Below are 24,502 nucleotides of genomic sequence, written 5' to 3' on the forward strand. Positions count from 1 at the left end.
TTTTCATTATTACATATCACTAAATTTATGGACAGATATGGTTTGATTTCTTTGCCTATATAGATTCAATGGGTTGCTACCGACATCTGGTGAGAAATTATTGTCAATAGTACCTTTAGAATTGTATTTACTTAGAAAATTGGTGACATGTTCAATACCTAGTTCACACATTGTAAATTGGATATTTGCCTTTCTGGTGAAATTTCAGGATGTTCTTAAAATGCCCTCTAACCTTTTCAGGTGAACGTAATGAAACTTTCTTTAAACTTTTGAATGCACTTGTCTAACTGTTCAATATTTCAGTAATTTTTACACAACGTGCTGTTCTCCAGCAGGGAGCTTACTGGCAAAATTCATAAAAGGTGTTGGATAAGTGAATCGCCCAATACATTTTTTTAGTTCAATTAGAATTGGTATTTAAACACTCATCCTCATCGTGCTGTTCACATTTTGACATCATGAGACCAAGACGACACCCAACAATTGATCAACAGTACCTCGTCATTGCAATGTTTCAAGTAGGATCTTGTCTGTCAGACAGAAGTGGTGACAGAGCTTAGAGTGTCACAGAATGTCATCAGCAGGTTGCAACACAGATACAGAAAGACTGGAAGAGTCACAGGAAGGCATGAAAGAGCATGTTCTTTGACAATATGTCACACAGATGACCGTTTCATTGTGAACATTGGCCTGCGGAACTGGATAATGAATGGCACACAACTCCAGGCACATTTAAGAGAGGTACAAGGCACCCAAGTGTCACGTCAGACCATTCGAAACCATTTACATAAGCGTGGTCTGCGTGCTAGATGACCTACAAGAGTACCTGACCACACCACCAAGCATAGGCGTTATCATTTTGCTGGACAAGGGACCAGTGGGCCTCAGTGCTGTTCACTGATGAAAGTCAATTCACACTGAGCAGAAATGATGGGCACTAATGATGTTGTAGACGTAAAGTAGAGCGCTGTGCATCAGTCACTGTTGTTACCAGATGAGCCTTTGGTGGTGGTATTACAGTGTGGGCAGATGTAACTACTCAATACAAAACTGCCCTACACCTTATGAATGGTACGATGACAATCCCCTACTACTTGATTAACATAATTAGTTCAGTCATTGAACCTCTGTATGAACAACACAGGCCTAATTTCATCTTATGATGCTGGAGACTGAGGTACGTCAAATGGAGTGTCCTGCACTTTCTCCAGACCTGAATCCCATAGAAAACCTAGTTGCCATGTAGAGGCTCATAACTCTGTACCCCAGAACCTCAATGACCTGAGGGCTGCCTTTCAAGAAGATTAGAGTGACATGCCTGAGCAGACAATAACTCGACTACTGAACTTTCATGATCAAATATCACTGTACAGTGAAGGTTTTACATTTCACCCGAAAGTTAAATATCCCTAACTTGTAGTGATTAGTGTGTGTATATATACAGTGGGTACAGAAAGTATTCAGACCCCTTTAAATTTTTCACTCTTTGTTTCATTACAGCCATTTGGTTCATTCAAAAAGTTCATTTTTTTCTCATTAATGTACAATCTGCACCACATCATGACTAGAAAAAAACTGAAATGTAGAAATTTGTGCAAATGTATTAAACAAAAAAAACCTGAAATATCACATGGTCATAAGGATTCAGACCCTTTGTTTATTGAGTAGAAGCACCCTTTTGAGCTAGTACAGCCATGAGTCTTCTTGGATATGATGCAACAAGTTTTTCCACACCTGGATTTGGGGATCCTCTGCCATTCTTCCTTGCAGATCCTCTCCAGTTCCATCAGGTTGATTGGTGAATGCTGGTGGACAGCCATTTTCAGGTTTCTCCAGAGATGCTCAATTGGGTTTAGGCCAGGGCTCTGGCTGGGCCAGTCAAAAATGGTCACAGAGTTGTTCTGAAGCCACTCCTTTGTTACTTTAGCTGTGTGCTTAGCTAAGGGTCATTGTCTTGTTGGAATGAGTCTGAGGTCCAGAACACTCTGGAAGAGGTTTTCTTCCAGAATATCTCTGTACTTGGCTTCATTCATCTTTCCTTCAATTTCAATCAGTCATCCTGTCCCTGCAGCTGAAAAACAACCCCATGGTATGATACAGCCACCACCATGTTTCACTGTTGGGATTGTATTGGACAGGTGATGAGCAGTGCCTGGCTTTCTCCACAAATACCGCTTAGAATTATCACCAAAAAGTTCTATCTTTGTCTCATCAGACCAGGGAATCTTATTTTTTATAATCTGGGAGTCCTTCATGGGTTTTTTGCAAACTCTATGCAGGCTTTCATGTCTTGCACTGAGGAGAGGCTTCAGTCGGACCACTCTCCAATAAAGGCCCAACTGGTGGTGGGCTGCAGTGATAGTTGACTTTGTGTAACTTTCTCCCATCTCCCTACTGCATCTTTGGAGCTCAGCCACAGTAATCTTGGGGTTCTTTTTTACCTCTCTCACCAAGGCACTTCTCCCATGATTGCTCAATTTAGCTGGAACTTCTTCAATTTAAAGATTATGGAGACCACTGTGATCTTAGGAGCTTTGAGTACTGCAGAAATTCTTTTGTAACCTTGGCCAGATCAGTGCCTTGCCACAATTCTGTCTTTGAGCTCTGTGGGCAATTGCTTTGACCGCACGATTCTCATTTGGTCTGACATGCACTGTGAGATGTGAGGTCTTATATGGACAGGTGTGTGCCTTTCCAGATCAAGTCCTATCAGTTTAATTAAACACAGCTGGACTCCAATGAAGGAGTAGAACCATCCCAAGGAGGATCACAAGGAAATGGACAGCATGTGACTTAAATATGAGTGTCTGAGCAAAGGGTCTGAATACTTATGACCATATAATATTTCATGTTTCTCTTGTTTAATGAATTTACAAAAACCTCTATATTTCTGTTTTTTTCCTGACAAGACGAGGTGCAGAGTGTATGCTGCAATGAAACACAGAGTGAATTTAAAGGGGTCTGAATACTTTCTGTGCCTATATATATATATATATATATATATATATATATATATATATATATACTGTATATACACATAGTATACTTACTGTACCTGTCTATCTCCTCTTCTCCAGTTTTTCTAGATTCCCGCACAGTACATGACCTGTGGTGACGTCATTATTACATGGCTGTGATGTCACCGAAGGTCCTTAAGAAGTCTCAAAATTTAAAATTGCATTAATAATGCCCAGCTATTAGCAATGCATATTCTGTTATAGGCGCTGCGGCGGCTTGGGGGAGTCGGAGCCCTGTGTACACTGCTTGTGATTCCCCAGACCCTTCACCTTTCTCCAATATTTGAATGACAGGTCGCTGCTGAGACTTCAAAGAGAGGAGAGGTAGATAATTCAAAGATGGAGGCAGGCAGATCGTTGGGAAGTAAAGAGTAAGGGAAAGACCCAGTGAGCAGTCCAGCACCTGTGCACCAAATCTAATTAGCAGAGAACTTCACATGGTGATCAACGAAGAACCACAAGGCGAATTTCTTCACTAAATGTAACAATTTAATCAGTATTGCTGCAGCCATGTCTTTATTTTACATTACAAAATTACGCTGACTGTTTCTCTTTAACATGCATGGTTACTTTACATTTTAGGTTGGATGCATTCCGGATACCCAGTTATGTGTCATCAACAGTCAATCAATGAATTAACAGATCTTAAAATCATTAAGAAAGATGGAATATGGGGACCCATACATGAACTCGGGCACAATCAGCAGCAGAGTGCTTGGGAATTCCGTCCTAACACTACAGAAGCAACATGTAACCTGTGGTCGGTATATGTACATGAGAATGTGCTGGGAATACCAAGAGATAAGGCTCATCCTGATTTGAAACCAGAAGAAAGAGATGCCCGTATCAGAGCGTATTTGAAGAATGGATCAAAGTTAGCAGACTGGGATGTGTGGACTGCACTGGAGACTTATCTACAGGTAAGACACAGAAATAATTTATTTTATCAAAAACAACAGCAACAGCTCAGTAAGTGACTGGAAGCAGGGTCTCTGGCTGTACATTATGCTACTCTCAGATGGGAAAAATACCAGCAGTATAGAAACAGGTGATGAGAAGCCGTTCCCAAATTACCTCTCAAAATTAAGATAAGTATCAGCAGTGAGAAAGGGAATAATACATAACTTTTATTAGAATTATTAAAAAAATTGCGTAGTGCTGCAATTTATAAAATAATTTTTTGTGCAAAAAAATGAAACAATACTCATGTCCAAGAGGACCAACAAAGATAGCGTTGGAGCCCCCCCGGTGGTGTCCGTCAATGATAGACCATAATCACCAGATGGACATTGAGGGGCTTCGACGCCAAATCGGTGTCCAAGATTCATAGACACTGTGAATTGATGACTACTATGAGCCGGATAAATGGGGCAACAACCTATAATCCTATTAGTCAGGTTAGGGTCATGGGAGGATATATTCCAGTGGGAACCAAGCCCCCCAATAGGACTCACCAATGTAATATACAGTATGGGGTTACTAAATCCCCCAAAAAACAAGCTTTTCATACATGTAAACACCAATTACCAACCATAACCTAACAGAAATCTAACAAAAATCCATCCAAGATCACAGTGGTGTTTCTTGGATTTAATTCAGAGTATAATCACGGCAGTAAACATATAGGTATAATTATTGCCTCTTGCTTATAATGACCGGCTCATTTATACATCATGCAATTATAAATAGAGAAATGGAATGGTCTCACCCAGTTGTAGGTCCTCTTGGACATGAGTATTGTTTCATTTTTTTGCACAAAAAATTAATTTATAAATTGCAGCACTACGCAATTTTTTTAATAATTCTAATAAAAGTTATGTATTATTCCCTTTCTCACTGCTGATATTTACTCTCAGATGGGGTAGAAAAAACCTGGTGACAGATTCCCTTTAACATGCAGTCCGATATGGCTTCCATAAGGTGCCAGTCATATGGTAACCTCTAGTGCACCATACTGGCTGGCAGTCTATTGCTTATTCTCATACTATGCAATCAGACAGGTTCTGTAAGGGCACGCTACAGGTATCAAAACCCTATTTCCCCCCAGCAGTATTAATGGGCCTATGGTGCAAGATCTGTACCACAAGGATGTATTATTTACCATGTTTACATACACAACTATAAAAATCAATGTTAAATTTAACCTGCCTGCAAAATACAGTGGCATTTACCTGCATCCATAGGGCTAATCTGCAGGTAAATACCTTTATACATCAAAAATGGCAGCCTGTTTTAAATATATGTGGCTGGAAGAAAGGCTACAGGAAGAAAATAAATGAATTTTCTCCCTATAACTGTGTAGGGGGGTGAGGACTAGGTCCACCCCTGTAGAAGTAGTCGGCACACGGGTAATCCACGTTAGACATATACTGGAAATATTGTAATGTGTGTAACAGCCACCAGGTGGCAGTATTTTAGCACGGCTGTCCTTTCACCTGGGTGGGTAGGGAGATAGAGTAATAAGAGGAGGAGAGTAGTGGATATAAAAGGGAAAAACAAAGTAGGGATTAGGAGAGTTCCTGTGAAGAAGTATTTACAATAGCCCATTTGAAGATTCTGACCCTAAGTGTCACCCCTGCTACCATGACATTTGGGATCAGCTTCGGATTGCTTAACTACATCGCCAAGAAGAGGGTTTAGTCCTGACAGTTGGGGGTCTGGCATCCGTATTGTCTGGCTCGGAATACTCAACGATTTCCTCACCTAACCGAAGGTCAGTGCGCCCTCAAAGAGTAGGTATGGTTGAATCCTAGCCTGGGCACGGATGGGAGAGCACTGTCGGTTACGGTACTCCATATGCATTAGGGTTCCCTGGGGTGGGGTGAAGTGGCCCAACAGACTAATGAACTGGTCGGGACCTACGTGAAGTTGGGTGGAGGAATGAGAGGCCTAGAGGTTTGAGACAGGACCAAGGTACTTTAAGTACGGAGAGCTGCTAAATTGTATATTAGTGTGGAAGCAACCCCCATGGAATGTGTAATGGTGCCTGCGGAATGCGGACTGGAATAAAGCAAGAGTGGAAGAACAATAAAGTTTGTGTTTGGAAGAAGAAAATCTGCCTTGACGTTATTTACTGAGAGACAGAAAAAATGGTGTCGAATGAACTTTTGCCATCCTGGTTAAGGAGGAGGCCACAAGTCGTTGTACACAGGCACACACTCTCAATTTAGTGACACTCCATTAGACCGTGGTTCGAGCAAGTTGCACCTTAGGGAGAGCACAGTCCCGAACACAGTCTGGAGGTGGAGTTTAGTTAGTGGGAGCAGATTGTAGAGCGTTAGTCAGTCAGGAAGCAGACGTGAAGGATAGAGGTCCTGGGGACTGGAGCTGGAGCACCTCGCCCCTCCAAGGGCCAGGAGGGAGAAAGTAAGAAGAAGAAGTAGAAAGAGTCTTAGAGCCACGGGAAGTAAGAAGTCCACCCGTGGGCTCACATCCACAGCTGGCATACCAGTGTTGAGGGACTTGGCCGCAAGGGGGTACCGGTCCCTAGACTAGTGGAGAACAACCAGGCTCAGCTAGCAAACCAGAGGCTGAGGCTACTTCAAATACTGAAGCCACCACCGTACATAACCCGCTGAAAAGGTAACCACTTAGGACCAAAGAGGACGAGGCAGGAAAGCCACCCATAAAAGGGTCCGCGGACACCGGCTCAGGGCACTGTGTGTGAGGCGCAGGGCAGGTGGGAGAGGCCAGCACAGGAAGACGAGCAGGGAAGGTACACAGAAGGGTGTACGGGGTTGTGTCTCCGAACTATCCGGGGACCAGCTAGGGCCTATCACAGCAGGACCCAGCATTCCGAGGGCAGCATCTGACTAGTCATGGTAACCTGGAACTATTAACTGTGAGTAAAGAACTTGTGACTGCATTCCTGTGTTGAACAGTGATTGCCTGCGCCTCCGGCCCTGCACCCTACCATTACATCTCCACTCCATAGACTTTACAACCTATTTACCTGTCCTGGGGTTAAGCTCTACCCGTTGAGAGCTGACATACCTCTGCTGCATCACCACTGACCCCAGGGGAACTGAATGCAGCGGCGGTCCATATCTGGCCGTATACCATGGGTGGCGTCACGGCTTATCCCATGTAAATAATATTCCCCCACTACTAATTTAAAACGACACCGCCAGGGTCACGGAATCAGGCCCTGCCGCCATGACTTCCTCTAGAACAGAACCGGCCCAGTTCCGAGTGCCCCACAGCCCTGGTGAGCGTGTCATCTGCATGTGCCACCTATGCGCGCACAAAGGCATTTCACCCTCATCCTTTAGAATGTTTGCAGCCTTTGAGTGTTCCTAGTTAACCTTGGGCATACATTTCCATGGACTTTATCACTGATTTACCTTCCTCTGCTGGTAATACGGTCATTTTTATGGTTGTTTATAGGTTTTCCAAGATGACACATTTTATTGCCTTAGGGCTCTTTTCCACTTATGTACTGCTTCCGATGCAACAGCATCAGTAGCAATATGCTAATGACCCTCTCTGCTCTGTGCATCAGCCAAGGGTCATGCGACTGTGATGCGATCTTGAGATCGTATCACAGCCTCGGAGAAAAGGGGGGGGAGCACTTTCTCCCCATCCCCTCCGCTGTCTGTCTCTGTGTATATTGCACTGCGGTTGCATAACATGCGAGTGCAGTGCAATGTTTCACACGCTCCCATAGGCTTGTATGGAGGTGCGTGAGCCGAGACTCACTGCCAAACGCAGCATGCTGCGATTGCACCGAGAGCACGATTTGTGTCTAGAAATAAAAGGAAAGAGGACACTGTCTCATTGATTAACGCTGCTGCGAGTACGATCCGATGTTTTATCAGATCACACTCGCACATGAAAATCGTAAGTGGAAAAGAGCCCTGACCATCAATACCTAATGCCAAGACTTTAGCCCAGGTGTTTGTACTTGAGATTGTTAAACTCCCCTCTAATATTGGCTCTGATAGAGGAACTCAGTTTATTGCCAACTTTTGGTGAGCTTTCTGCTCTTGTTTAGGGATTAAACTATTTAATTCATTGACGTTCCACACTCAGTCTAATGGGCAAACAGAACACATGAATCAGAATTTGGAGCACTATTTGCTTTGTTTTATTTCTGATAATAAGGAAGAGTGGTCCTCATTCTTCCTCTCATCGAATTTGCCATCAATAATCGCTGCCATGAATCTTCTGGTGTATATCCATTTTTTGTGTCTATGGTCGGCATCCCTGTTATGTACATTTCAGGAAGAGCAGTCATCAGGGGTACCTGGGGAGGACCTATTAGTCACAGCATTATCGTCCACACGGGAGAAGGTTCGGCAGCATTTGCGTGACATGGGTTCTAAGTATAAATGTGCGACTGAGTGTAAACGTATGTTTGGTCGGACCTATGTGTGAGTGATCTGGTGTGGTTGTCTATAAGAAACATTAACCTTAAGGTACCTTCACTGAAGTTAAGACCTCAGTTTATTGGTCTGTACAAAATCACAGCAGTCATTATTCTGGTTGCTTCCGCATGGGCTTACCAGCATCTTACAAGATGTATAATGTTTTCCATAGATCTCTGTTAAAGAAATATGTGACTTTAGGATCCTCTCTTCCCTAACCTCCGCCTCTGGTCTTAGTCAATGGGTCATTAGAATTTCAGGTGTCCAAAATCATTGATTCTCATTTTGGGCGCTGTTCATTACAGTACTTGGTTCATTCCAAGGTTATGGTCCTGAGGAGAGGACTTGATTACCAGCTTCAGATATCCATGTTGAGCGCCTGGTTAGGACATTCCATCGTCTCCATCCAGAGAGACCAGAGGCCCCTTTAAAGAAAGGGGTAATGTCACATGGAGTTTTGTACAAACTTTGCCGACTGTCATGGCGGCTTCGGGCTCTGTTCAGATTGCAGATTCTGACACTCCAACCTGTGTTTTTTTTCTGGTGTCTTGGATCAAAAAAGATAGATTTTATCTCTGCTGGTCTGCTTGCTCCTTTGATCACATGTTGTGGGGAGTCTTATCACATCATCTCCCCTCTTTGTGCTAGTTGAATACTTCCATTCGTGCCAGCTGTAGTTTGTTCTATGTTGGTCTGTGTCTTTTGGTGTCCCAGACATAGTAGTGCTTATTGCTTGATGCAGTTATGAAGTTTATGTAGCACCCATGGGGCAAAGGGTTAAATATACTCGTCGCCGGGCCGGTGATGTCAGGTCTGGGATGTCCCAGCCTGGCTTCGTGGCCCTGAGGTGTACAATAAAAGGGGATGGATGGGGATGTTCGAAGTTGTTTCGTGACACCACCAGTGGTACGCGGCCAGGGATTAGCCGCCGCTGCGAGCGATGTCTTCCGGGGCTGATGGTGTTGCAGCAAGGGTGTTTCTGCTCCCCACAGGTGGAGCGGGCCCCGGTGAGGATGATGGAGGTGGTAGTGGCCGTTGACGCCGAAGCATGGGGCGACGGCGACGACAATGAAGGAGTAATTGCGGTTCCAGGTCTTTTACTCACAGTTCGTGGGCAGCCTGGAGGCACCGGTCTCCGTTGTGGTTGAGCTCCAGCCGATCCCAGGTAAGTCAAAGGTCAGAACCGGTGCGGTAGTCTGTGGGTCCTTCCTCCTTGTGCTTTGTAGTGTGGATTCTCGTGAACTGAAGTTCTTGGGGACCCCGGTGTAGTGTTAAAGTTACAATGCCGTGTACAGGTGGTGCGGGTCCACTGTGGGGCCTGACTGCAATCACGACTCTGGACCCTATGTGCCACTGTGCTCCGGTACCTTGTAGTGGCCAGAGTGATGTGGAATCCCCCTGTCCAGCAGATTCTGGTGGTCCAAAGTAGAGTATGTTCCACCCTAGGGCTCTGCACCCTGAACAGCGCCGGTTCCAAAGGAGCAATGAAGCTCTCCCCTCGGCAACCGTGTTTCTCCTTCATCCCATAGGAGCTACCGGTCACCCAGCTCATCCACTGTCATCTCCTGCTCCTTTCAGTGTGCCCGCTCCTAACTATAGAAGCTTTTAAGCACTCTCTATAGCGACCGTGTTGTTCTGCGTGTCAGACTATTCTGAGGTGAATGTGTGTGTTCACTCATTTCCCCTGTGTTGCCCCCACCTTCCTGATGACTCACTGGTGGCTGGGAAAAACATGTTGTGATGGTAACCACCTTTAGCCCAGTTTCAGCGGGAAAGCACCTGAGCTGTGTGTGTTGTGTAAGTGAAAACCAGTGCTTAACCTCTTCCTTACTCAGGATGAGTATTGCACCTTAAGTCAGATGCAATACCCTGTGGTGACTGAGCCTCAGGGGTGCCATATTCCCCCACAGCGAATCGCAGCACTCCGGGCTGCAACAAAACATAATTGGTACACTGAATAATGTTGTTATGTAGAAAAACAATGAAACATTCTTCCCTTTATGGGAAGTATCACTTAAACGTTGCAAACATAATAACTCTTAGCAGTTATATAAAAAACTCTGTACACTTTTCACAAAAGTCTGGTATCATAACACAATAGAAACAGATGTATAGATCAATTAGGTTATGTACCGCCACATAGCAAACAGATATAGTAAAACAGCCTATCGAAATTTTCATTAAAAAAAAACAAAAAACTCAGAGCAAAAACTCTTCAATAGCAAAAACCATACGTATCATAGTAAAAGTCCTTATCCTATTTACATATATATATTCTTAGCTGCTCATGGTGGTACCAGAGGACCAGTCACAGCCCCCCTGGTTCGGGACACCCATAAGACATTCTCTGGTATAGTGTCCGACTTTTTTCACAGCGACTGCAGTCCAGTCCATTGTTAAAGTCAATCCGAGTATACGCTTCCCCAGTGTATCGCAGCAACCATGTTGCTCCTGGAAGGTACAGCATAGCAAGCGGTACCACTGGAGCTGGTGATGGTGCTGCAGCGTCAGCAACGGGGACATCTTGACGATGTGTCCTTGTTTTCCGCCCTTACTTAAAGGTACAGGGTTTCCGGTAAGTCTCTGGCAGTGGGGCTCTCTTTCGCGCTCTTTCTGGGCTCCACCTCTTATTGACTCTACCTTTGTGTGTGCATCAGGTGTAACAGAGTTTTGGTTTTCCCTTTTATGTCTTTATCTGTGGGATTCATCACACTCGTGTCCTGTCCCTCCCTGGGGGAAGGAGGACAGGGGATCAGATCAGGAGCAGGGCCAGGAAGGAGACTCAGATATCTCCTCCATCTGGAGTATCCCTGAGATTAGGGATAGCATAGGGCCCCCTAGCTTGAGGGTCAGCTTAGGAGCCCCGGTTCTCAGCTAATCCTAAGTCATCGGGACACGTCCACCGCTCCCTGACTGAAATCCTGCTCTGCAGTGTGTGTGCAGTAAGATTAGTCAAGAAGCATGAGGAATGATTACAACATGCTCACTGTTGTGAGCAAAATTCACTCAGTCTATGCTATTGGAACTCAAAATTAATAAGATTTGTTTTACAAGTGCTTGGAGAAATTAATGCAGCCCAGTCAATTATGGTGTACTGAGAGTTTCTGTTTTATTACATCATATGACCAGCTTATATAGTATCCCAAACAAAAATTACCGTGCACCAATAAGATCTGCAATGGTGTGTATAGAAATGTGAAAACCTCCCCGCCCATCAGCATTAACTGAACCCAATGACATCATTCAGGTATACGACAAGATGGTTTTTATAGAATACAAAATGGCTAGTATTCTCTCACACTGTGTACTGAGCACTCACTGTTCACTGCTCTGGTGCCATCCCAATGACTGGAACCGAGCACCTGCAGGGAGGTCCCATTGATTATTTTGAAGTTCATTATTATGAAGTTCCATTTTTTTAGAATTGAAGAAAAAGTTCTGCTTGTTGGTAGCAAGGAGGAGATTAAATAATGCATTGTCTGGGCCCCTTCATGTGAGTGACAGAAAATACGCTGCATCAATTTAATAACACTCCCTAAGTGTATCACAAATTTTCTGTTGTAGAAAAAAATATTACCTCTGTAACACTCAGGCCAGAAATGTAACATTCAGTAAAGACGACCCAGCAGTGATTACAATCGATTTTAGCGAGATGGAGAGGGATAAGTAAGTGAAACGCAATACAGAAATTTAAAATGAACAAATCAAATTACAGTTAGCGCTTTTCACAGTTACACTCAACTGATCAGGCACATACAATCAATGAATGTTAAGGCCCTGTCACACACAGAGAAATCTGCGGCAGATCTGTGGTTGCAGTGAAATTGTGGACAATCAGTGCCAGGTTTGTGGCTGTGTACAAATGGAACAATATGTCCATGATTTCACTGCAACCACAGATCTGCCAAAGATTTATCTCTGTGTGTGACGGGGCCTTAATGAACAAATTCTCTTCATAATAACTCATCCTGGTCCTTCTGTCAAGAGAGCGTCAGTGTTACCCTTACTTATAGTCACAATATGTAGTTGAACAAGGAAACTTATACCTTGATAAAGCTATCTAGGCTATAGTTTCACTAACGTGGCACTGTTATGTTGAAATTCACTACTCCAACAGTTGGCTTTAGAAAATAGCTGTTCTCTCCCTTAGTAACGTATGTCAAAGCGGGAAGAACGCACCGGCTCTCTTAAATGCTGCTCTGAAACAAATATTCATTTTTGAGTCTCTGGTTTTCAAAGTTCAATGTTTGGTGTTTGACTGTGTAGTCTGATCCTCATCTGATGACAATTTTGGTGTTCTGTCTTTGGGTTCCTCTAGTGATGGTATTTGTTCTTCGGGTACCTCTGGTGATGTTATTTGGTCTCCAAGTTCCTCTTGCAACAGTATTCAACCTTTGGGCTTCTCTGGGCTCAGCACACTTCCAGATGATTCCGCCTCAGATGACCCGTTGCGCACATAGCTGCTCTCTTGGTAATCTTTGCTCCAATTCCAGCTTCCTGATGCCTGCTGGAGATGAGCGATGTTCGATTTGAACCGTTCGCCAATTTCAAATTCGAGTGATTTTGGGCGGTGTTCGAGTCGTTCGACGAACTCGAATGATTTGCTTCAAGTTCGGCTGTTAGAGTTACCATTTGATAACAATTTGATCACCAAAAGCGTAGCTAGTTACTCGCTGGCTTTTCACTGTAATACTGTCAGTCACTGTTAATAATGATATTATCAAAATTCAGCGTATAGTGTGCGGGGGGGGCGGGGTTTAGATCAGGGCTGCTAAGTGCTGAAAGAATGGCGATCACCTTTTTTTTTTTCCTAACCGCGCGTACAGTGGGGCGGGCCAGGCTGTCAGCCAATCACAGACACACACACACAGCAAAGTGGATTTTTGCCAGACAAGCAAGGGCATGTGTTATAGGCTGTGCATGTCACATGTCCTTGCCCTATAAGACCCGGCCATTTTCCCCTTTGCCGCCATTATCTCTCTGCTGCAGGTGTGTGACAGTCACCGCTCCCGCTGCTGCTGATGTGTGCACTACCACTGTGTGTGCTGGGGGAGATGTTGCGCAGCAAGGTATTAACCCCTCCGTGGGTAGGGGTGATGGCCCTGGGACCCGATTGGGATGGTATGTTGGTGCTTAGCAGTGCAGGGTGGTGCGCGGCCCGAAGGCACAGTTGTACTCACTATGATTGATGCACAAGAGTCTCTGGTAAACCAAGATGATGGTGGTCGGTGCCCGCAGCCGGCTGCGTCTGGTCCCCCACTGCGTCTGGTCCCCCACTCCACCTTTCTCCTGCACCTTGTTTATAGCGCTGGGCTGTCTGTGCTTCAGCAACGGGAGCCCGCTCTCCGGCGTTGTGTATGTCGGGAGAGCCTGTTTGCCCGCAGACGCTGGCCCGTGGGATCTCTCTGCCTATGCGGTGGCTTTCTATCCCCCTCAGTAGGCTGTTGCCTTCAGACGGGACTTGGGTGGGAAAGGACCTAAAGTCCAGACCTCAATCAGTTAATTAACGTGGTCCACTGGTTTCTGGACCTTGTTTCAGGGTCTGAGTACCCCCTTTTGTGCTCCGGTTTCCAGTCGGTTCCCCGGTTCAGTACCGGCGGGCCACTACCCTGTCCCGGTTCCTTACGGTTCCACCGAGCCGTCTTCCCGGCTCCTGCAGGCTGAGGCCACTGTATGCCTCCTAGCCAGAGGTGACCAGGCTCCGACCCAGACACCTGTTGTTAGACTGCGGCAGACCTGGGCACAGGTTTGCCTCTGCACTTCAACCTCACTCCTCAAACTCCACAACTGATCTAACTGCTTTTTCCTGCCTCAGGACCTGTGAACTCCTCGGTGGATGTGTCCAACCACCTGGGCACGCCCCCCTGGTGTGTCCATCAAACCCTGAGGGAGGTGACTAGGGTTTTAAGGTTGGCTGATGACACCTTTTTAGGGGACAGGTGTTGTGCAAGGGCCTACCTGTGAGTACCTGGCTAGTCCAGGGCGTCACAGTGTGACTACCTGGTGTTGCCAGGGTGTCACAATTCAGCTGAACATTATGTGCACAAGGGGCATGACTTGTCAGTTTCCTAATGCAAACCACACTTACCAGGTGTAACTGTCGCGCCCCTGAGGCCTCAGTCGCCACAGGGTACTGTACCTCACTTAAGGTGCGTTACTCATCCTTTATCCAGAGGAGGTCAGTACCAGTTCTACATATACCAAATCACACACAACCAGGTTGGCCTCCCCACTGGGGACCGACTAGGGTTGGGTCTTAAGGCAGTCACCAAACATGGGGGGCTGACACTCACTAGCGACAGGGAACCGGGGGAGGAGCAGCCACTAGGGGGAGTTAAGAGCAACACAACAGTTAAAGAGTTCTCCAGCAGGAGAGGAAGAGAGCAGTCGGGGTTTACTAGTGGCTCTGGTGGGATGCAGGAGTCAATACGGTCGCCTAGGTGAGATCTTCATTGCTCCCTCAGGACCGGTGAAGAAACAGGGGGCAGAATCCTAGGGTAGATTATACTTCAGGTTGTCCTCCAAAATCTGCAGGCCAGGAAAATTGTACGTCCCTCCGGCCCCTACAGTTCCCAGAGCACAGTGCTACATAGGGTCCGGGGTCGTGTTCCAAGGAAGGCCCCTACAATGGACCCGCGGCACCTGCATAAGGGATGGGAGTAAACACTTTTCCAAGAACCGGGGTCCCCAAGAAGCTTCAAGCCATGGGGATCCACCTTCAGAAACGCAAGGAGGAAGGTCCCACCGTCCACTGTACCGGTTTTGATCTCCAACGGATCCGGGATCAACTGAGACCCATCATGGCGGTGACCGGCATCTCCCGGGTAAACCAGGACTGTGAGTAAAGAAACCTGGAACCTGCAGAGACTGTGTCCGCCTTTCCTTGCTGGCGCCGCCGCCCCGCACTTCGGCTGCCGCCATTACTACTCCGCTCATCATCCTCCCTGGAGACCGCTCCACCTATGGGGAGCAGAAACACCTTAGCTGCTATAACCATCAACCCCGGAGGACAGCGACAGCAGCGGTGGCTATTCCCTGGCCGCATACCGCAGGTGCATCACGAGACAAAACTATCCCCATCATCACCCATTCCCCTCCATGGACACCTTGGGGTCACAAAACCGGGCAGGATCACTTGTGACGTCCCCTGACCCTCACTGGCCCGATGACAAGTATCTTCCTCCGAGCCCCTGGGGTGCTCCCTAACTGCATAGAAGAGGTTGTTAAGGGGGCTAACTTCTGTCTAAAATAAAAAAAAGACCATACCCCCTCATCTGTGATGTAACGTGTCAGAAGAGAGGGGGAGAAGACAAACAGCAGAGGTATCTCAGGGTGGCAGATCTGCTACTACAGGAGATGTTATCAGTGTGGTTAAGTGAGACAAATTGCAAGCTTGCACATTCCCGACCAGCAATCTAGACGTTTCATTTAGGTAAGTGTTGGCTTCTGCTTTTACCGCTGACTTTTTATGAATGGACATCGTCATATTAGTATCACAGCACACGCCCAGTTAAATTAAATGAACCACCCAGTTAAATAAGATATTTAAGTCTTTAGATGCTAGTAATTTTGGTGCCTGAATGTGTACAATGGAGAAGAGAAAATGAAAATGGAAAATAAATAAATATTTTTATGTACATTCCTCCAATTTGTTATGTGTTAAAATAGTACCAGTGCTGAAAATAACACTCATTTGGCGACCTCTACTGACCATTAAGGGTTATTACATTTCATATTACATGAAGAAATACGGTATATAACCATAATATCATGGGCATGAAAACCTATTATCCAAATGTGAATGATGAGTATGAATTATAATTAAGCTCCTATATAAGAACCAAACAGCCTTATGCATATTTAAAAAGCAAACAAACCAACATAAAAGTGCATGTGCGTACCATTGGGCAAATTAAATTGTTAAATGCAGTAATAATGGTAATGGCGAGGTGCAAAGTAAAAGGAAACCAGAATGTTTATTACGTGCAACAAATATGAAGCTTTAGTGGCATCAGGCAGTGGGGTTTCAGTTTGCAAAATGAGGTGTAAACTTAAACAGTGATGAGCGAGCACTACTATGCTCGGGTGCTTGGTACTTGAACCGGGCAACCGGACTTGAGTATATTGGAAGTCAATGGGAAACGTGCGAATGTTTTCAGAAGATCTTATACTGTCTTGGGCAACACATCACAGAAACAGTTTTTCTTTAACTCGCAATTGTGACTCCTAAGTCCCATTGTCATGGTTTTAACTTGTTAACAATAAATGGAGTTTTAACTTTTTCTACATTACCTGGATTCTGTGCTGAATTTTTGCCTTTTGATGGAATTTGCTGAGAGCCTGTAGCCTCTTTGCACAAACCAAGCGTGAACCTCCTGAAACAATTCTATATGGTGAGCTGAACTTTTTTTCTCTCCCTATACTGTACCTATGGGTGTAGTTTCCAGTATCTGTATTAGGCTGGACTCACACGAACGTATGTGTGGTGCCCCTGACCTGCTCAGGCGCCACTGAGTACTGCACCCATGCTGGGACAGTGCTTCCAGGTAATTCCAAAGGCCAGAATGGGGTGTGTACGCACAGACACATAGCCACCAGGTCTCCAACGTGACCCTTGGGCAGTCCCTAGAGGGGTCTGGCCTCCAATTCTTATCAAGGGGTGTAGTGGAGAGGCTGGGAACTAAGCTGCAGAGGCTGTCAGAAAAGAAAGGGGAGTGAGCCAGTCTGCTAGTGGAGCGCAGCGGTTGCTAGAAGACAGAGAAGAGGCACACAGAAGCTAGTGAGACCCTGCACGTGTAGTACCTGTTAGCGGGGGAGAACGGTTACCTGTTAGTCAATCTGAAAGACACCTGAAGAAAGGTGGTCGAGTACGGGGACTGCTGGTGACTAGGCACGCATGGGGCACAGGTCCCTAGAGTAGACGTCCATTTATTGATCTGCTAAACCTGCCGGTGAGGGTACCAGAGGTACCTCACCAATCACACAGAGTCTGAGCCTCAGCGTCAACGCAGGGACCCATAAGTAGATAGTGCCAGAAGCCATCTCACCTGGTCCACGTTGCCGGCAAATGGGCCAAAAAGGGGAGAAAAGGCAGTAGCGACTTCCCTGGATAGACCCCACTGTACTTAGAGTCAGGGGTTATCCGAAACAAGAAGTGCTAGGAAGGCGAGTTGACAGTTACCTTCAGATCGGCCTGAAGGAGTTCCTGGTTCCACCTGGTTTATCTCAGCATCACCCGGGTTACCTCACAATAACAACAAAAGTGAGTAAAACAAATTAAAAGGCTTTCTGGACTGAGCCTGAGTTATTCTGGGACCTGTTGTTCCACACTCACGAGCCCCTGGGGCCAGCCTCACTCACGGGAGGCCATACCATCCGACTGCAGACACCTTCAACCCCAGACGCTCGTTAAATCTGCAGTGGCGGCCACCCACATCCCTGACCGCAAACCGTGAGTGGCGTCACAACGCATAAACATACAAAACTGACCTACCTGTTGCCGTATACACCCAAAAGAAGACCCTGTGGCGTCCCTGAAGGTTGAGTGATGTCCCTGAGGCGACTACTACAGGTGGGCTTCATATATGCCAAAACAGTCCCATTCTCATCTAGGAGAGTAGGACAATCTTTCCTCACTTGTCATCCGTGTGCTCTCCATGTGCAATCTGTTTTTTTTTTAGCAGCTATTAGTCATTTACAGTCATTTATAGGACCATTTAAAGGACCATTTACAGAGTTCTGTGCTACATGATAGTAATGTATCCATAAAAACGGACGTCACTAGGATGGTCCGTGTGCCATCCGTATGGCGTCCGTTTTTTTATTGCACCCATTGACTTGTATTGGCAAGTCTTGGACGATTTTGGCAGCAAATCGCAGCATGTTGCGACTTTTCTCTCATCCAGAATCTGAAAGAGAAAAATGCTGACCAACTGCTCTGCCTCATGAACTAACACTGGTCCAAGTACAACGTGAGATTTTCTCACATTGCACTGGTCCGAGTCATACGCTCATGTGGCAGCGTTGGACTAGCTACCGGAGGAAACTCCTGTAATGCCAGACCTGGATTCAGTTACCTGCATTTCCCTCCGGAGCTCTCAGCTGCAGCCTTGCCTGATCTGATAGTTTGCAGGACTGCACCGCGAGCGCCGAGTGATTGATTCCCTGGCGATTGCGGTTCAGTTCATGACAGCTGCAGACAGGCCGGGCTGCAATCCAGAGTTCAGATGAGAGCACCGGAGATCAGCCCAGCATGTCTTCAGCTGTCTTGAACTGAACTGTAATCACCGGGAAATCAATCACTCGGCGCTCGCGGTGCAGTCTAGGCTGCACTCCGGAGCTCAGGTGAGAGCTCCGGAGTGCAATCCAGGCCTGGTATTACAGGAGATTCCTCCGGTAGCCAGTGCGATGCTGTGCGAGCGTACTCTTAATCTCGTACACTTCTTCAGGCCTCCGACACACATCCGTGCCGCCGGTACGTGTTTGGTACATTTTTGCACGTACCGGCGGCACAGAGTCAAGTAGACCAATGCTACCCAATGGTAGCAGGCACACACACGTAAAAACACACGGAACGTGTGTCCGTGTTGTTTGTACGTGTGTGCGTTTTCCAACACGCTCAACATGTCCGTTTTTCACCGGCATCACGCAGGAATGGACCCGCTAAAGTCAATGGCCCCGTGCCTGCACGGACGGCACACGTAGCATGTCCATGTGCTACACGTACCGTCCGTGTGCGTTTTTTAGTGAATGATGTCGGTCAATCTACTTTTTATGTGTTTGTCAGTCAATATCCCTTTGTCTGTCGGTCTGTATCTCCCCCTGTCTCATACTTACCGATTCCCGATCACCAGCCCAGCGAAGAACAGCTGTGCAAAAGATACGGTGCTTTTAACTAATTTGAAAATGCCGGCTGCTCATTATTCAATCTACTATTCCCTGCTTCCCTGCCCACCGGCGCCTATGATTGGTTGCAGTCAGACACGCCCCCACGCTGACTGATAGCTGTCTCACTGCAACCAATCACAGTAGCCGGTGGGCGGGTCTATACTGTGCAGTAAAAAAATAAATAAATAATAAAAAAAACCGACGTGCAGTCCCCCCCATTTTGATACCAGCCATGGTAAAGCCACACGGCTGAAGGCTGGTATTCTCAGGATGGGGAGCTCCACGTTATGGGGAGCCTCCCAGCCTAACAATATCAGCCAGCAGCCGCCTGGAAAAGCCGCATCCATTAGATGCGACATTTCCGGGACTCTATCCGACTCTCCCCGAATTGCCCTGGTGCAGTGGCAATCGGGGTAATAAGGAGTTAATGGCAGCAAGCCATAGCTGACACTAAGTCATAGGTTAAACATGGCTGCCGTCTCCCCAAGATAACTTCCATGTTCAACCTGTTATTAAAATTAAATAAACACACACATTTAAAAAATCCTTTATTTAGAAAAATTAAAACAAACAAACACCCTCGTTCACCAATTTAATAAAACCAAAAAACCCATCCAGGTCCGCCGTAATCCATGGATGTCTCACGACACTCTCAGCTCTGCTACATGAAGGTGACAGGAGCGGCCACACACAATGACCGCTCTCTATCACCTCCAAGCAGCAACTGAGGTGAGCCACACGATCACCGATGACGTCAGTCAGGTTACTCGCGGCCACCACTGGATCCTCCACCTGTGACAGCGAGTCGCCCAAGTGACTGAAGTGAGCTGCGTGACCAGCGAAGAAGTCACAGGTGAGTTGTGGTGTCGGGTGGGTGACTCCAGCTAGCCGCGGGTAACCTGAGTGACGGCAGCGCTAATGTCGCCGCTAACTTCAGTTACTCAGGGGATTGGCGGTCACCGGTGATTCCATCACGGGTGTCCGCTAATCAGGACGCCACACACAGACAGAGCCGTGGTATGACAATGAAGTCGGGTGAGGTTCACCCGAGTTCATTCTCATCGCTCGTCTCTGTCTGTGTCGGCTGTCAGCGGGTATGTAGCAACGACATTTTACAACACACACAGATCAACACATACGGACACCACACGGACATTACACGTGCGCATACACGGACATTCCACACGCACACACGGCAAGCATACGCCATCACACGGATGTCACATGTACCGGAGAAACGCCCATAAAAAACAGAACACAGACCCCAAAAACGTGAGACACGTACGTTTTTTATGCGGAAGTGTGTTTTAGGCCTCAAAGGGCTTTTTAATCCCAGTCTGACCGTAGTTGGCTCCCTCAAAAAAATACAAAAGAAATGATGTAGTGGTATGAGGGAAAGATCAATGTATTAAACGCCTGTTTCTCTACATTATTTACACAAGAAAATCCCATGACACATTACATGATCAGGGAAACCATAAATTCTTAATTAAATGTCACCTGTTTGACCCAGCAGGAAGAACGGCGTCACCTCAAAATCAATAACATAGACAAATCACTGGGCCTGGATAGCATACACCCCAGAGTACTGCAAGAATTGCAGAGAACTTGTCAGCATGATTTTGCAAATTGAAGTAAAGACTTGGCATTATTGAGTCTGCTATACAGATTGATTTGATAACTTTGGTGAAAAATAATCGCTTTATGGTTCTTTTTTTAATCAGCAATTGAAGTTTTCTAGTATCGAGATGTCGGTGTACAGTGACCGGAATATGCACTAGGTCTTTTCTTCCTTCCCTGACCCCTCTGCCAGACTCCGGTGTTTGAATGACAGGTCACTTTTTTCAGTGACCAGCCTCCTGTTTTTAATTTTTCGCTGGTGCCATCATTGCCACGTGTGGCTCATGTGTAAATTAATTTTTGGTTGCCCTTCTATAAAATGACGCTGGATACAGCGCATGTGCAGATTACACAAATCGTGAAAAAAATGTCAACGTCCTACTTCTCTTTTTACACCTTGTGAAAATGAAAACTTTATATGTAAAGCAATATTTTATTGGAGAAAGTGTATGTTTTAATTTTTTAATTCTACTTTCCATTATTTCCTGGGTAACTCCTGATGGGTTAAGAAATGTCCTAACAGCAATCTAATATATAAAGCTGAGTGTGTGTGTGTGTGTGTATGTATGTGTGTGTGTGTGTGTGTGTGTGTGTGTGTGTGTGTGTGTGTGTGTGTGTGTGTCCGCTAAAGGAATCTGCACTGTCGCATTTACAATCACGAAACTTTGCACAGACACCCCATGTGACTCAGGGAACATCATAGACTATGTTTTGACAAGAAAATGTAACCCCGCACTTTACAGTTACACTCCAAAAAACCTGCCTCTATTAAAGTCAATGGAGCTGCGAGCTATTAGGTTATTAATAGGAACTGTAATTGGTTGCTATAGGAACAAAATAAATTGTTAGTATAAGAAGCTTATGTGTGAGGTAATAAGATGTCGGTTGGGAGATGGATAGAGAAAGACAAAAAGAGACAGAGAGAGACACAGTAAAAGAGACAGACAGAGGCAGACAGACACAGACAGACAGGGAAAGACACAGACAGACAGGGAAAGAGACAGACAGAGAGACAGACACAGATAGACAGGGAAAGACACAGACAGACAGGGAAAGAGACAGACAGAGAGACAGACACAGATAGACAGGGAAAGAGACAGGGAAAGAAACAGAAAAGAGGAAAGAAACAGGGAAAGATACAGAGATAGACGGGGAAAGAGACAGATGGGGAAAGAGACAGATGGGGAAAAAGACAGATGGGGAATGAGACAGACCTGGAATGATACAGACCTGGAATGAGACAGACCTGGAATGAGACAGACCTGGAACGAGACAGACCTGGAACGAGACAGGCGGGGAAAGATACTGACAGACAGATAGAGAGAGAAACTGATACGGAGACAGACACAGAGACTGATACAGAGACAGACAGAGAGATTGATACAGACAGACAGAGACAGACACACAGAGACAGACAGACTGAGACAGACAGACAGAGACTAGAAGAGAGACAGAGAGACAGTTACTATCCCGGGCAACGCCCGGGTACTACAGCTAGTTTAGAATAATATTGGGGGTTCAGTTTTTAAAATAAATGTTGGCGTTTTTTTCCAAAGATAGGCCCCTTAAAGTGACTTCAAAACTGCATAGGCCCATAAAAATAGTATTTGTAAATTTCCGTAAGAAAAATTGTCTTTAAATTTTAATCCTCCTAACCACTTAAGAAAACAAAAGGACATTTAAAAAGGATGATTACGTAAATACATATGGAAAATGTTATTTAATAACAATGTTGTGTGTTATGGTTATCTGGGTTAGACCCGCAACACACATCCGTGTAATTTGTACGTGTGCGGTACGTATTTGCACGTACCGGAGACACGTACACACGGAGACCCATGTTAATCAATGGTAGATGGCACACACACGTAAAATCGCACGGAACGTGTGTCCGTGAGGTAAGTACGTGTGTGCGCTCTTCTACATGGACAACATGTCCGTTTTTGGCCGGCAGCACGCAGGCATGGACCCGCTTTAGTCTATGGGTCCGTGCCTGCACGTACCGCACACAGAGTATGTCCGTGTTCAGCACGTTTTGTGCGTGTGCGTTTTTACACTAGCGATCTTATTTTTATTTTTTTTTAGTTAAATTCAGTATACTTACCTTTTTTTCTGCTGTTCTCAGTCATACTTATATTGGCGCTCGTTTTTTTTCTTCCCCCGGCTCATACCGCACCCGATCACCAACGCTGTGAGGAACAGCTGTGCAGAGAATGCGCAGCAACAATTACTTTGAATATGCCGGCCGCTCATTAATCAATCTCGTATTCCCTGCTTTCCCCACCCACCGGCGCCTATGATTGGTTGCAGTCAGACACGCCCCCCACGCTGAGTGACAGCTGTCTCACTGCACCCAATCACAGCAGCCGGTGGGCGTGTCTATACTGTGCAGTAAAATAAATAAATAAATAATTAAAAAAAACGGCGTGCGGTCCCCCCACATTTTATTACCAGCCAGATAAAGCCATTCGGCTGAAGGCTGGTATTCTCAGGATGGGGAGCCCCACGTTATGGGGAGCCCCCCAGCCTAACAATATCAGTCAGCAGCCGCCCAGAATTGCCGCATACATTATATGCGACAGTTCTGGGACTGTACCCGGCTCTTCCCGATTTGCCCTGGTGCGTTGGCAAATTGGGGTAATAAGGAGTTATTGGCAGCCCATAGCTACCAATAAGTCCTAGATTAATCATGTCAGGCGTCTCCCCGAGATACCTTCCATGATTAATCTGTAAATTACAGTAAATAAACACACACACCCGAAAAAATCCTTTATTAGAAATAAAAAACACAAACATATACCCTGGTTCACAACTTTAACTAGTAAAACCCATATAGAAAAGCAGGCATGCACAGTGAAATGTGTTAAAAAAAAATATTGTCATATAGTGTCATACAGTATTTGGCTCTAAGCTCACTGAGTGTCACCGCGGCAGCTGACGCTCTTCACACTGCAGAATATGACACTCCACACTATGCTTCTTTTAGTGCTTCTGCATTACAAAGATAGGCTCGTGCATCGATCAACTGTGTTCTCATTAGTGATTGAGCTTGCTGGAGTTAATTTCTGTCAGGCTGGCAGGAGTTAATTTATGCAAGCCTGCTGGTTACCTCTTGGATCACATGTGGGAGACCTATCCCAATCAAACCCCGCATTTTTAAGAAGGTGGAGCCTGTCTTCCAAAGCCAACTATAGCTATTGCTAAACTGTAAGCCGATGTTGTTGTATCCCAGTCCTGCTGGTGATTGTATTACTTTGTGTGTGGAGTTGTTGTGGAGTTCTGCTGTTGTCTTGTTGTTTTCTTCCTACTCTTATTTTCCTCCTTAGCTTTCTGTCTTATACCTCTGTGTGTGTGTTTGTGCCATATGATAGAGATTTGGTCTCCCATTTGTCTACTTTGGTTGGCTTTATCACTCCTGCCCAGCCCTCCACAGGTGTTCGGGGAGGGGTAAAAAATCAGGGCTGGTCAGAAGCAGGGCAAGGAAAGCGGCCCAGGTATCCTCACCATAAGAGGTAACTCTGGGATTAGGAATAGCTATGGTCCCCTAGCCTAAGGGCCAGTATGGGAGCCCCTTTCCCCTGCTCTCCACCTACACCGTAACAAATAGATGTG

General features: G+C 45.9%; 1 protein-coding gene across 2 annotated transcripts in view; it reads left to right on the top strand.

Annotated features, from left to right (window-relative positions):
- LOC142303759 (TRPM8 channel-associated factor homolog) overlaps positions 1-24,502 on the top strand; it is a 145,447-nt gene that overhangs the window by 117,069 nt on the left and 3,876 nt on the right. For both annotated transcript variants that reach the window (XM_075345451.1, XM_075345453.1), the window contains one exon: positions 3,600-3,937. In XM_075345451.1, the coding sequence (XP_075201566.1) occupies positions 3,600-3,937 (338 nt within the window). The remainder of the gene's footprint in view (positions 1-3,599; positions 3,938-24,502) is intronic.

The sequence above is a fragment of the Anomaloglossus baeobatrachus genome, chromosome 4 (genome assembly GCF_048569485.1).
Source record: "Anomaloglossus baeobatrachus isolate aAnoBae1 chromosome 4, aAnoBae1.hap1, whole genome shotgun sequence".
Lineage (NCBI taxonomy): Eukaryota > Metazoa > Chordata > Amphibia > Anura > Aromobatidae > Anomaloglossus > Anomaloglossus baeobatrachus.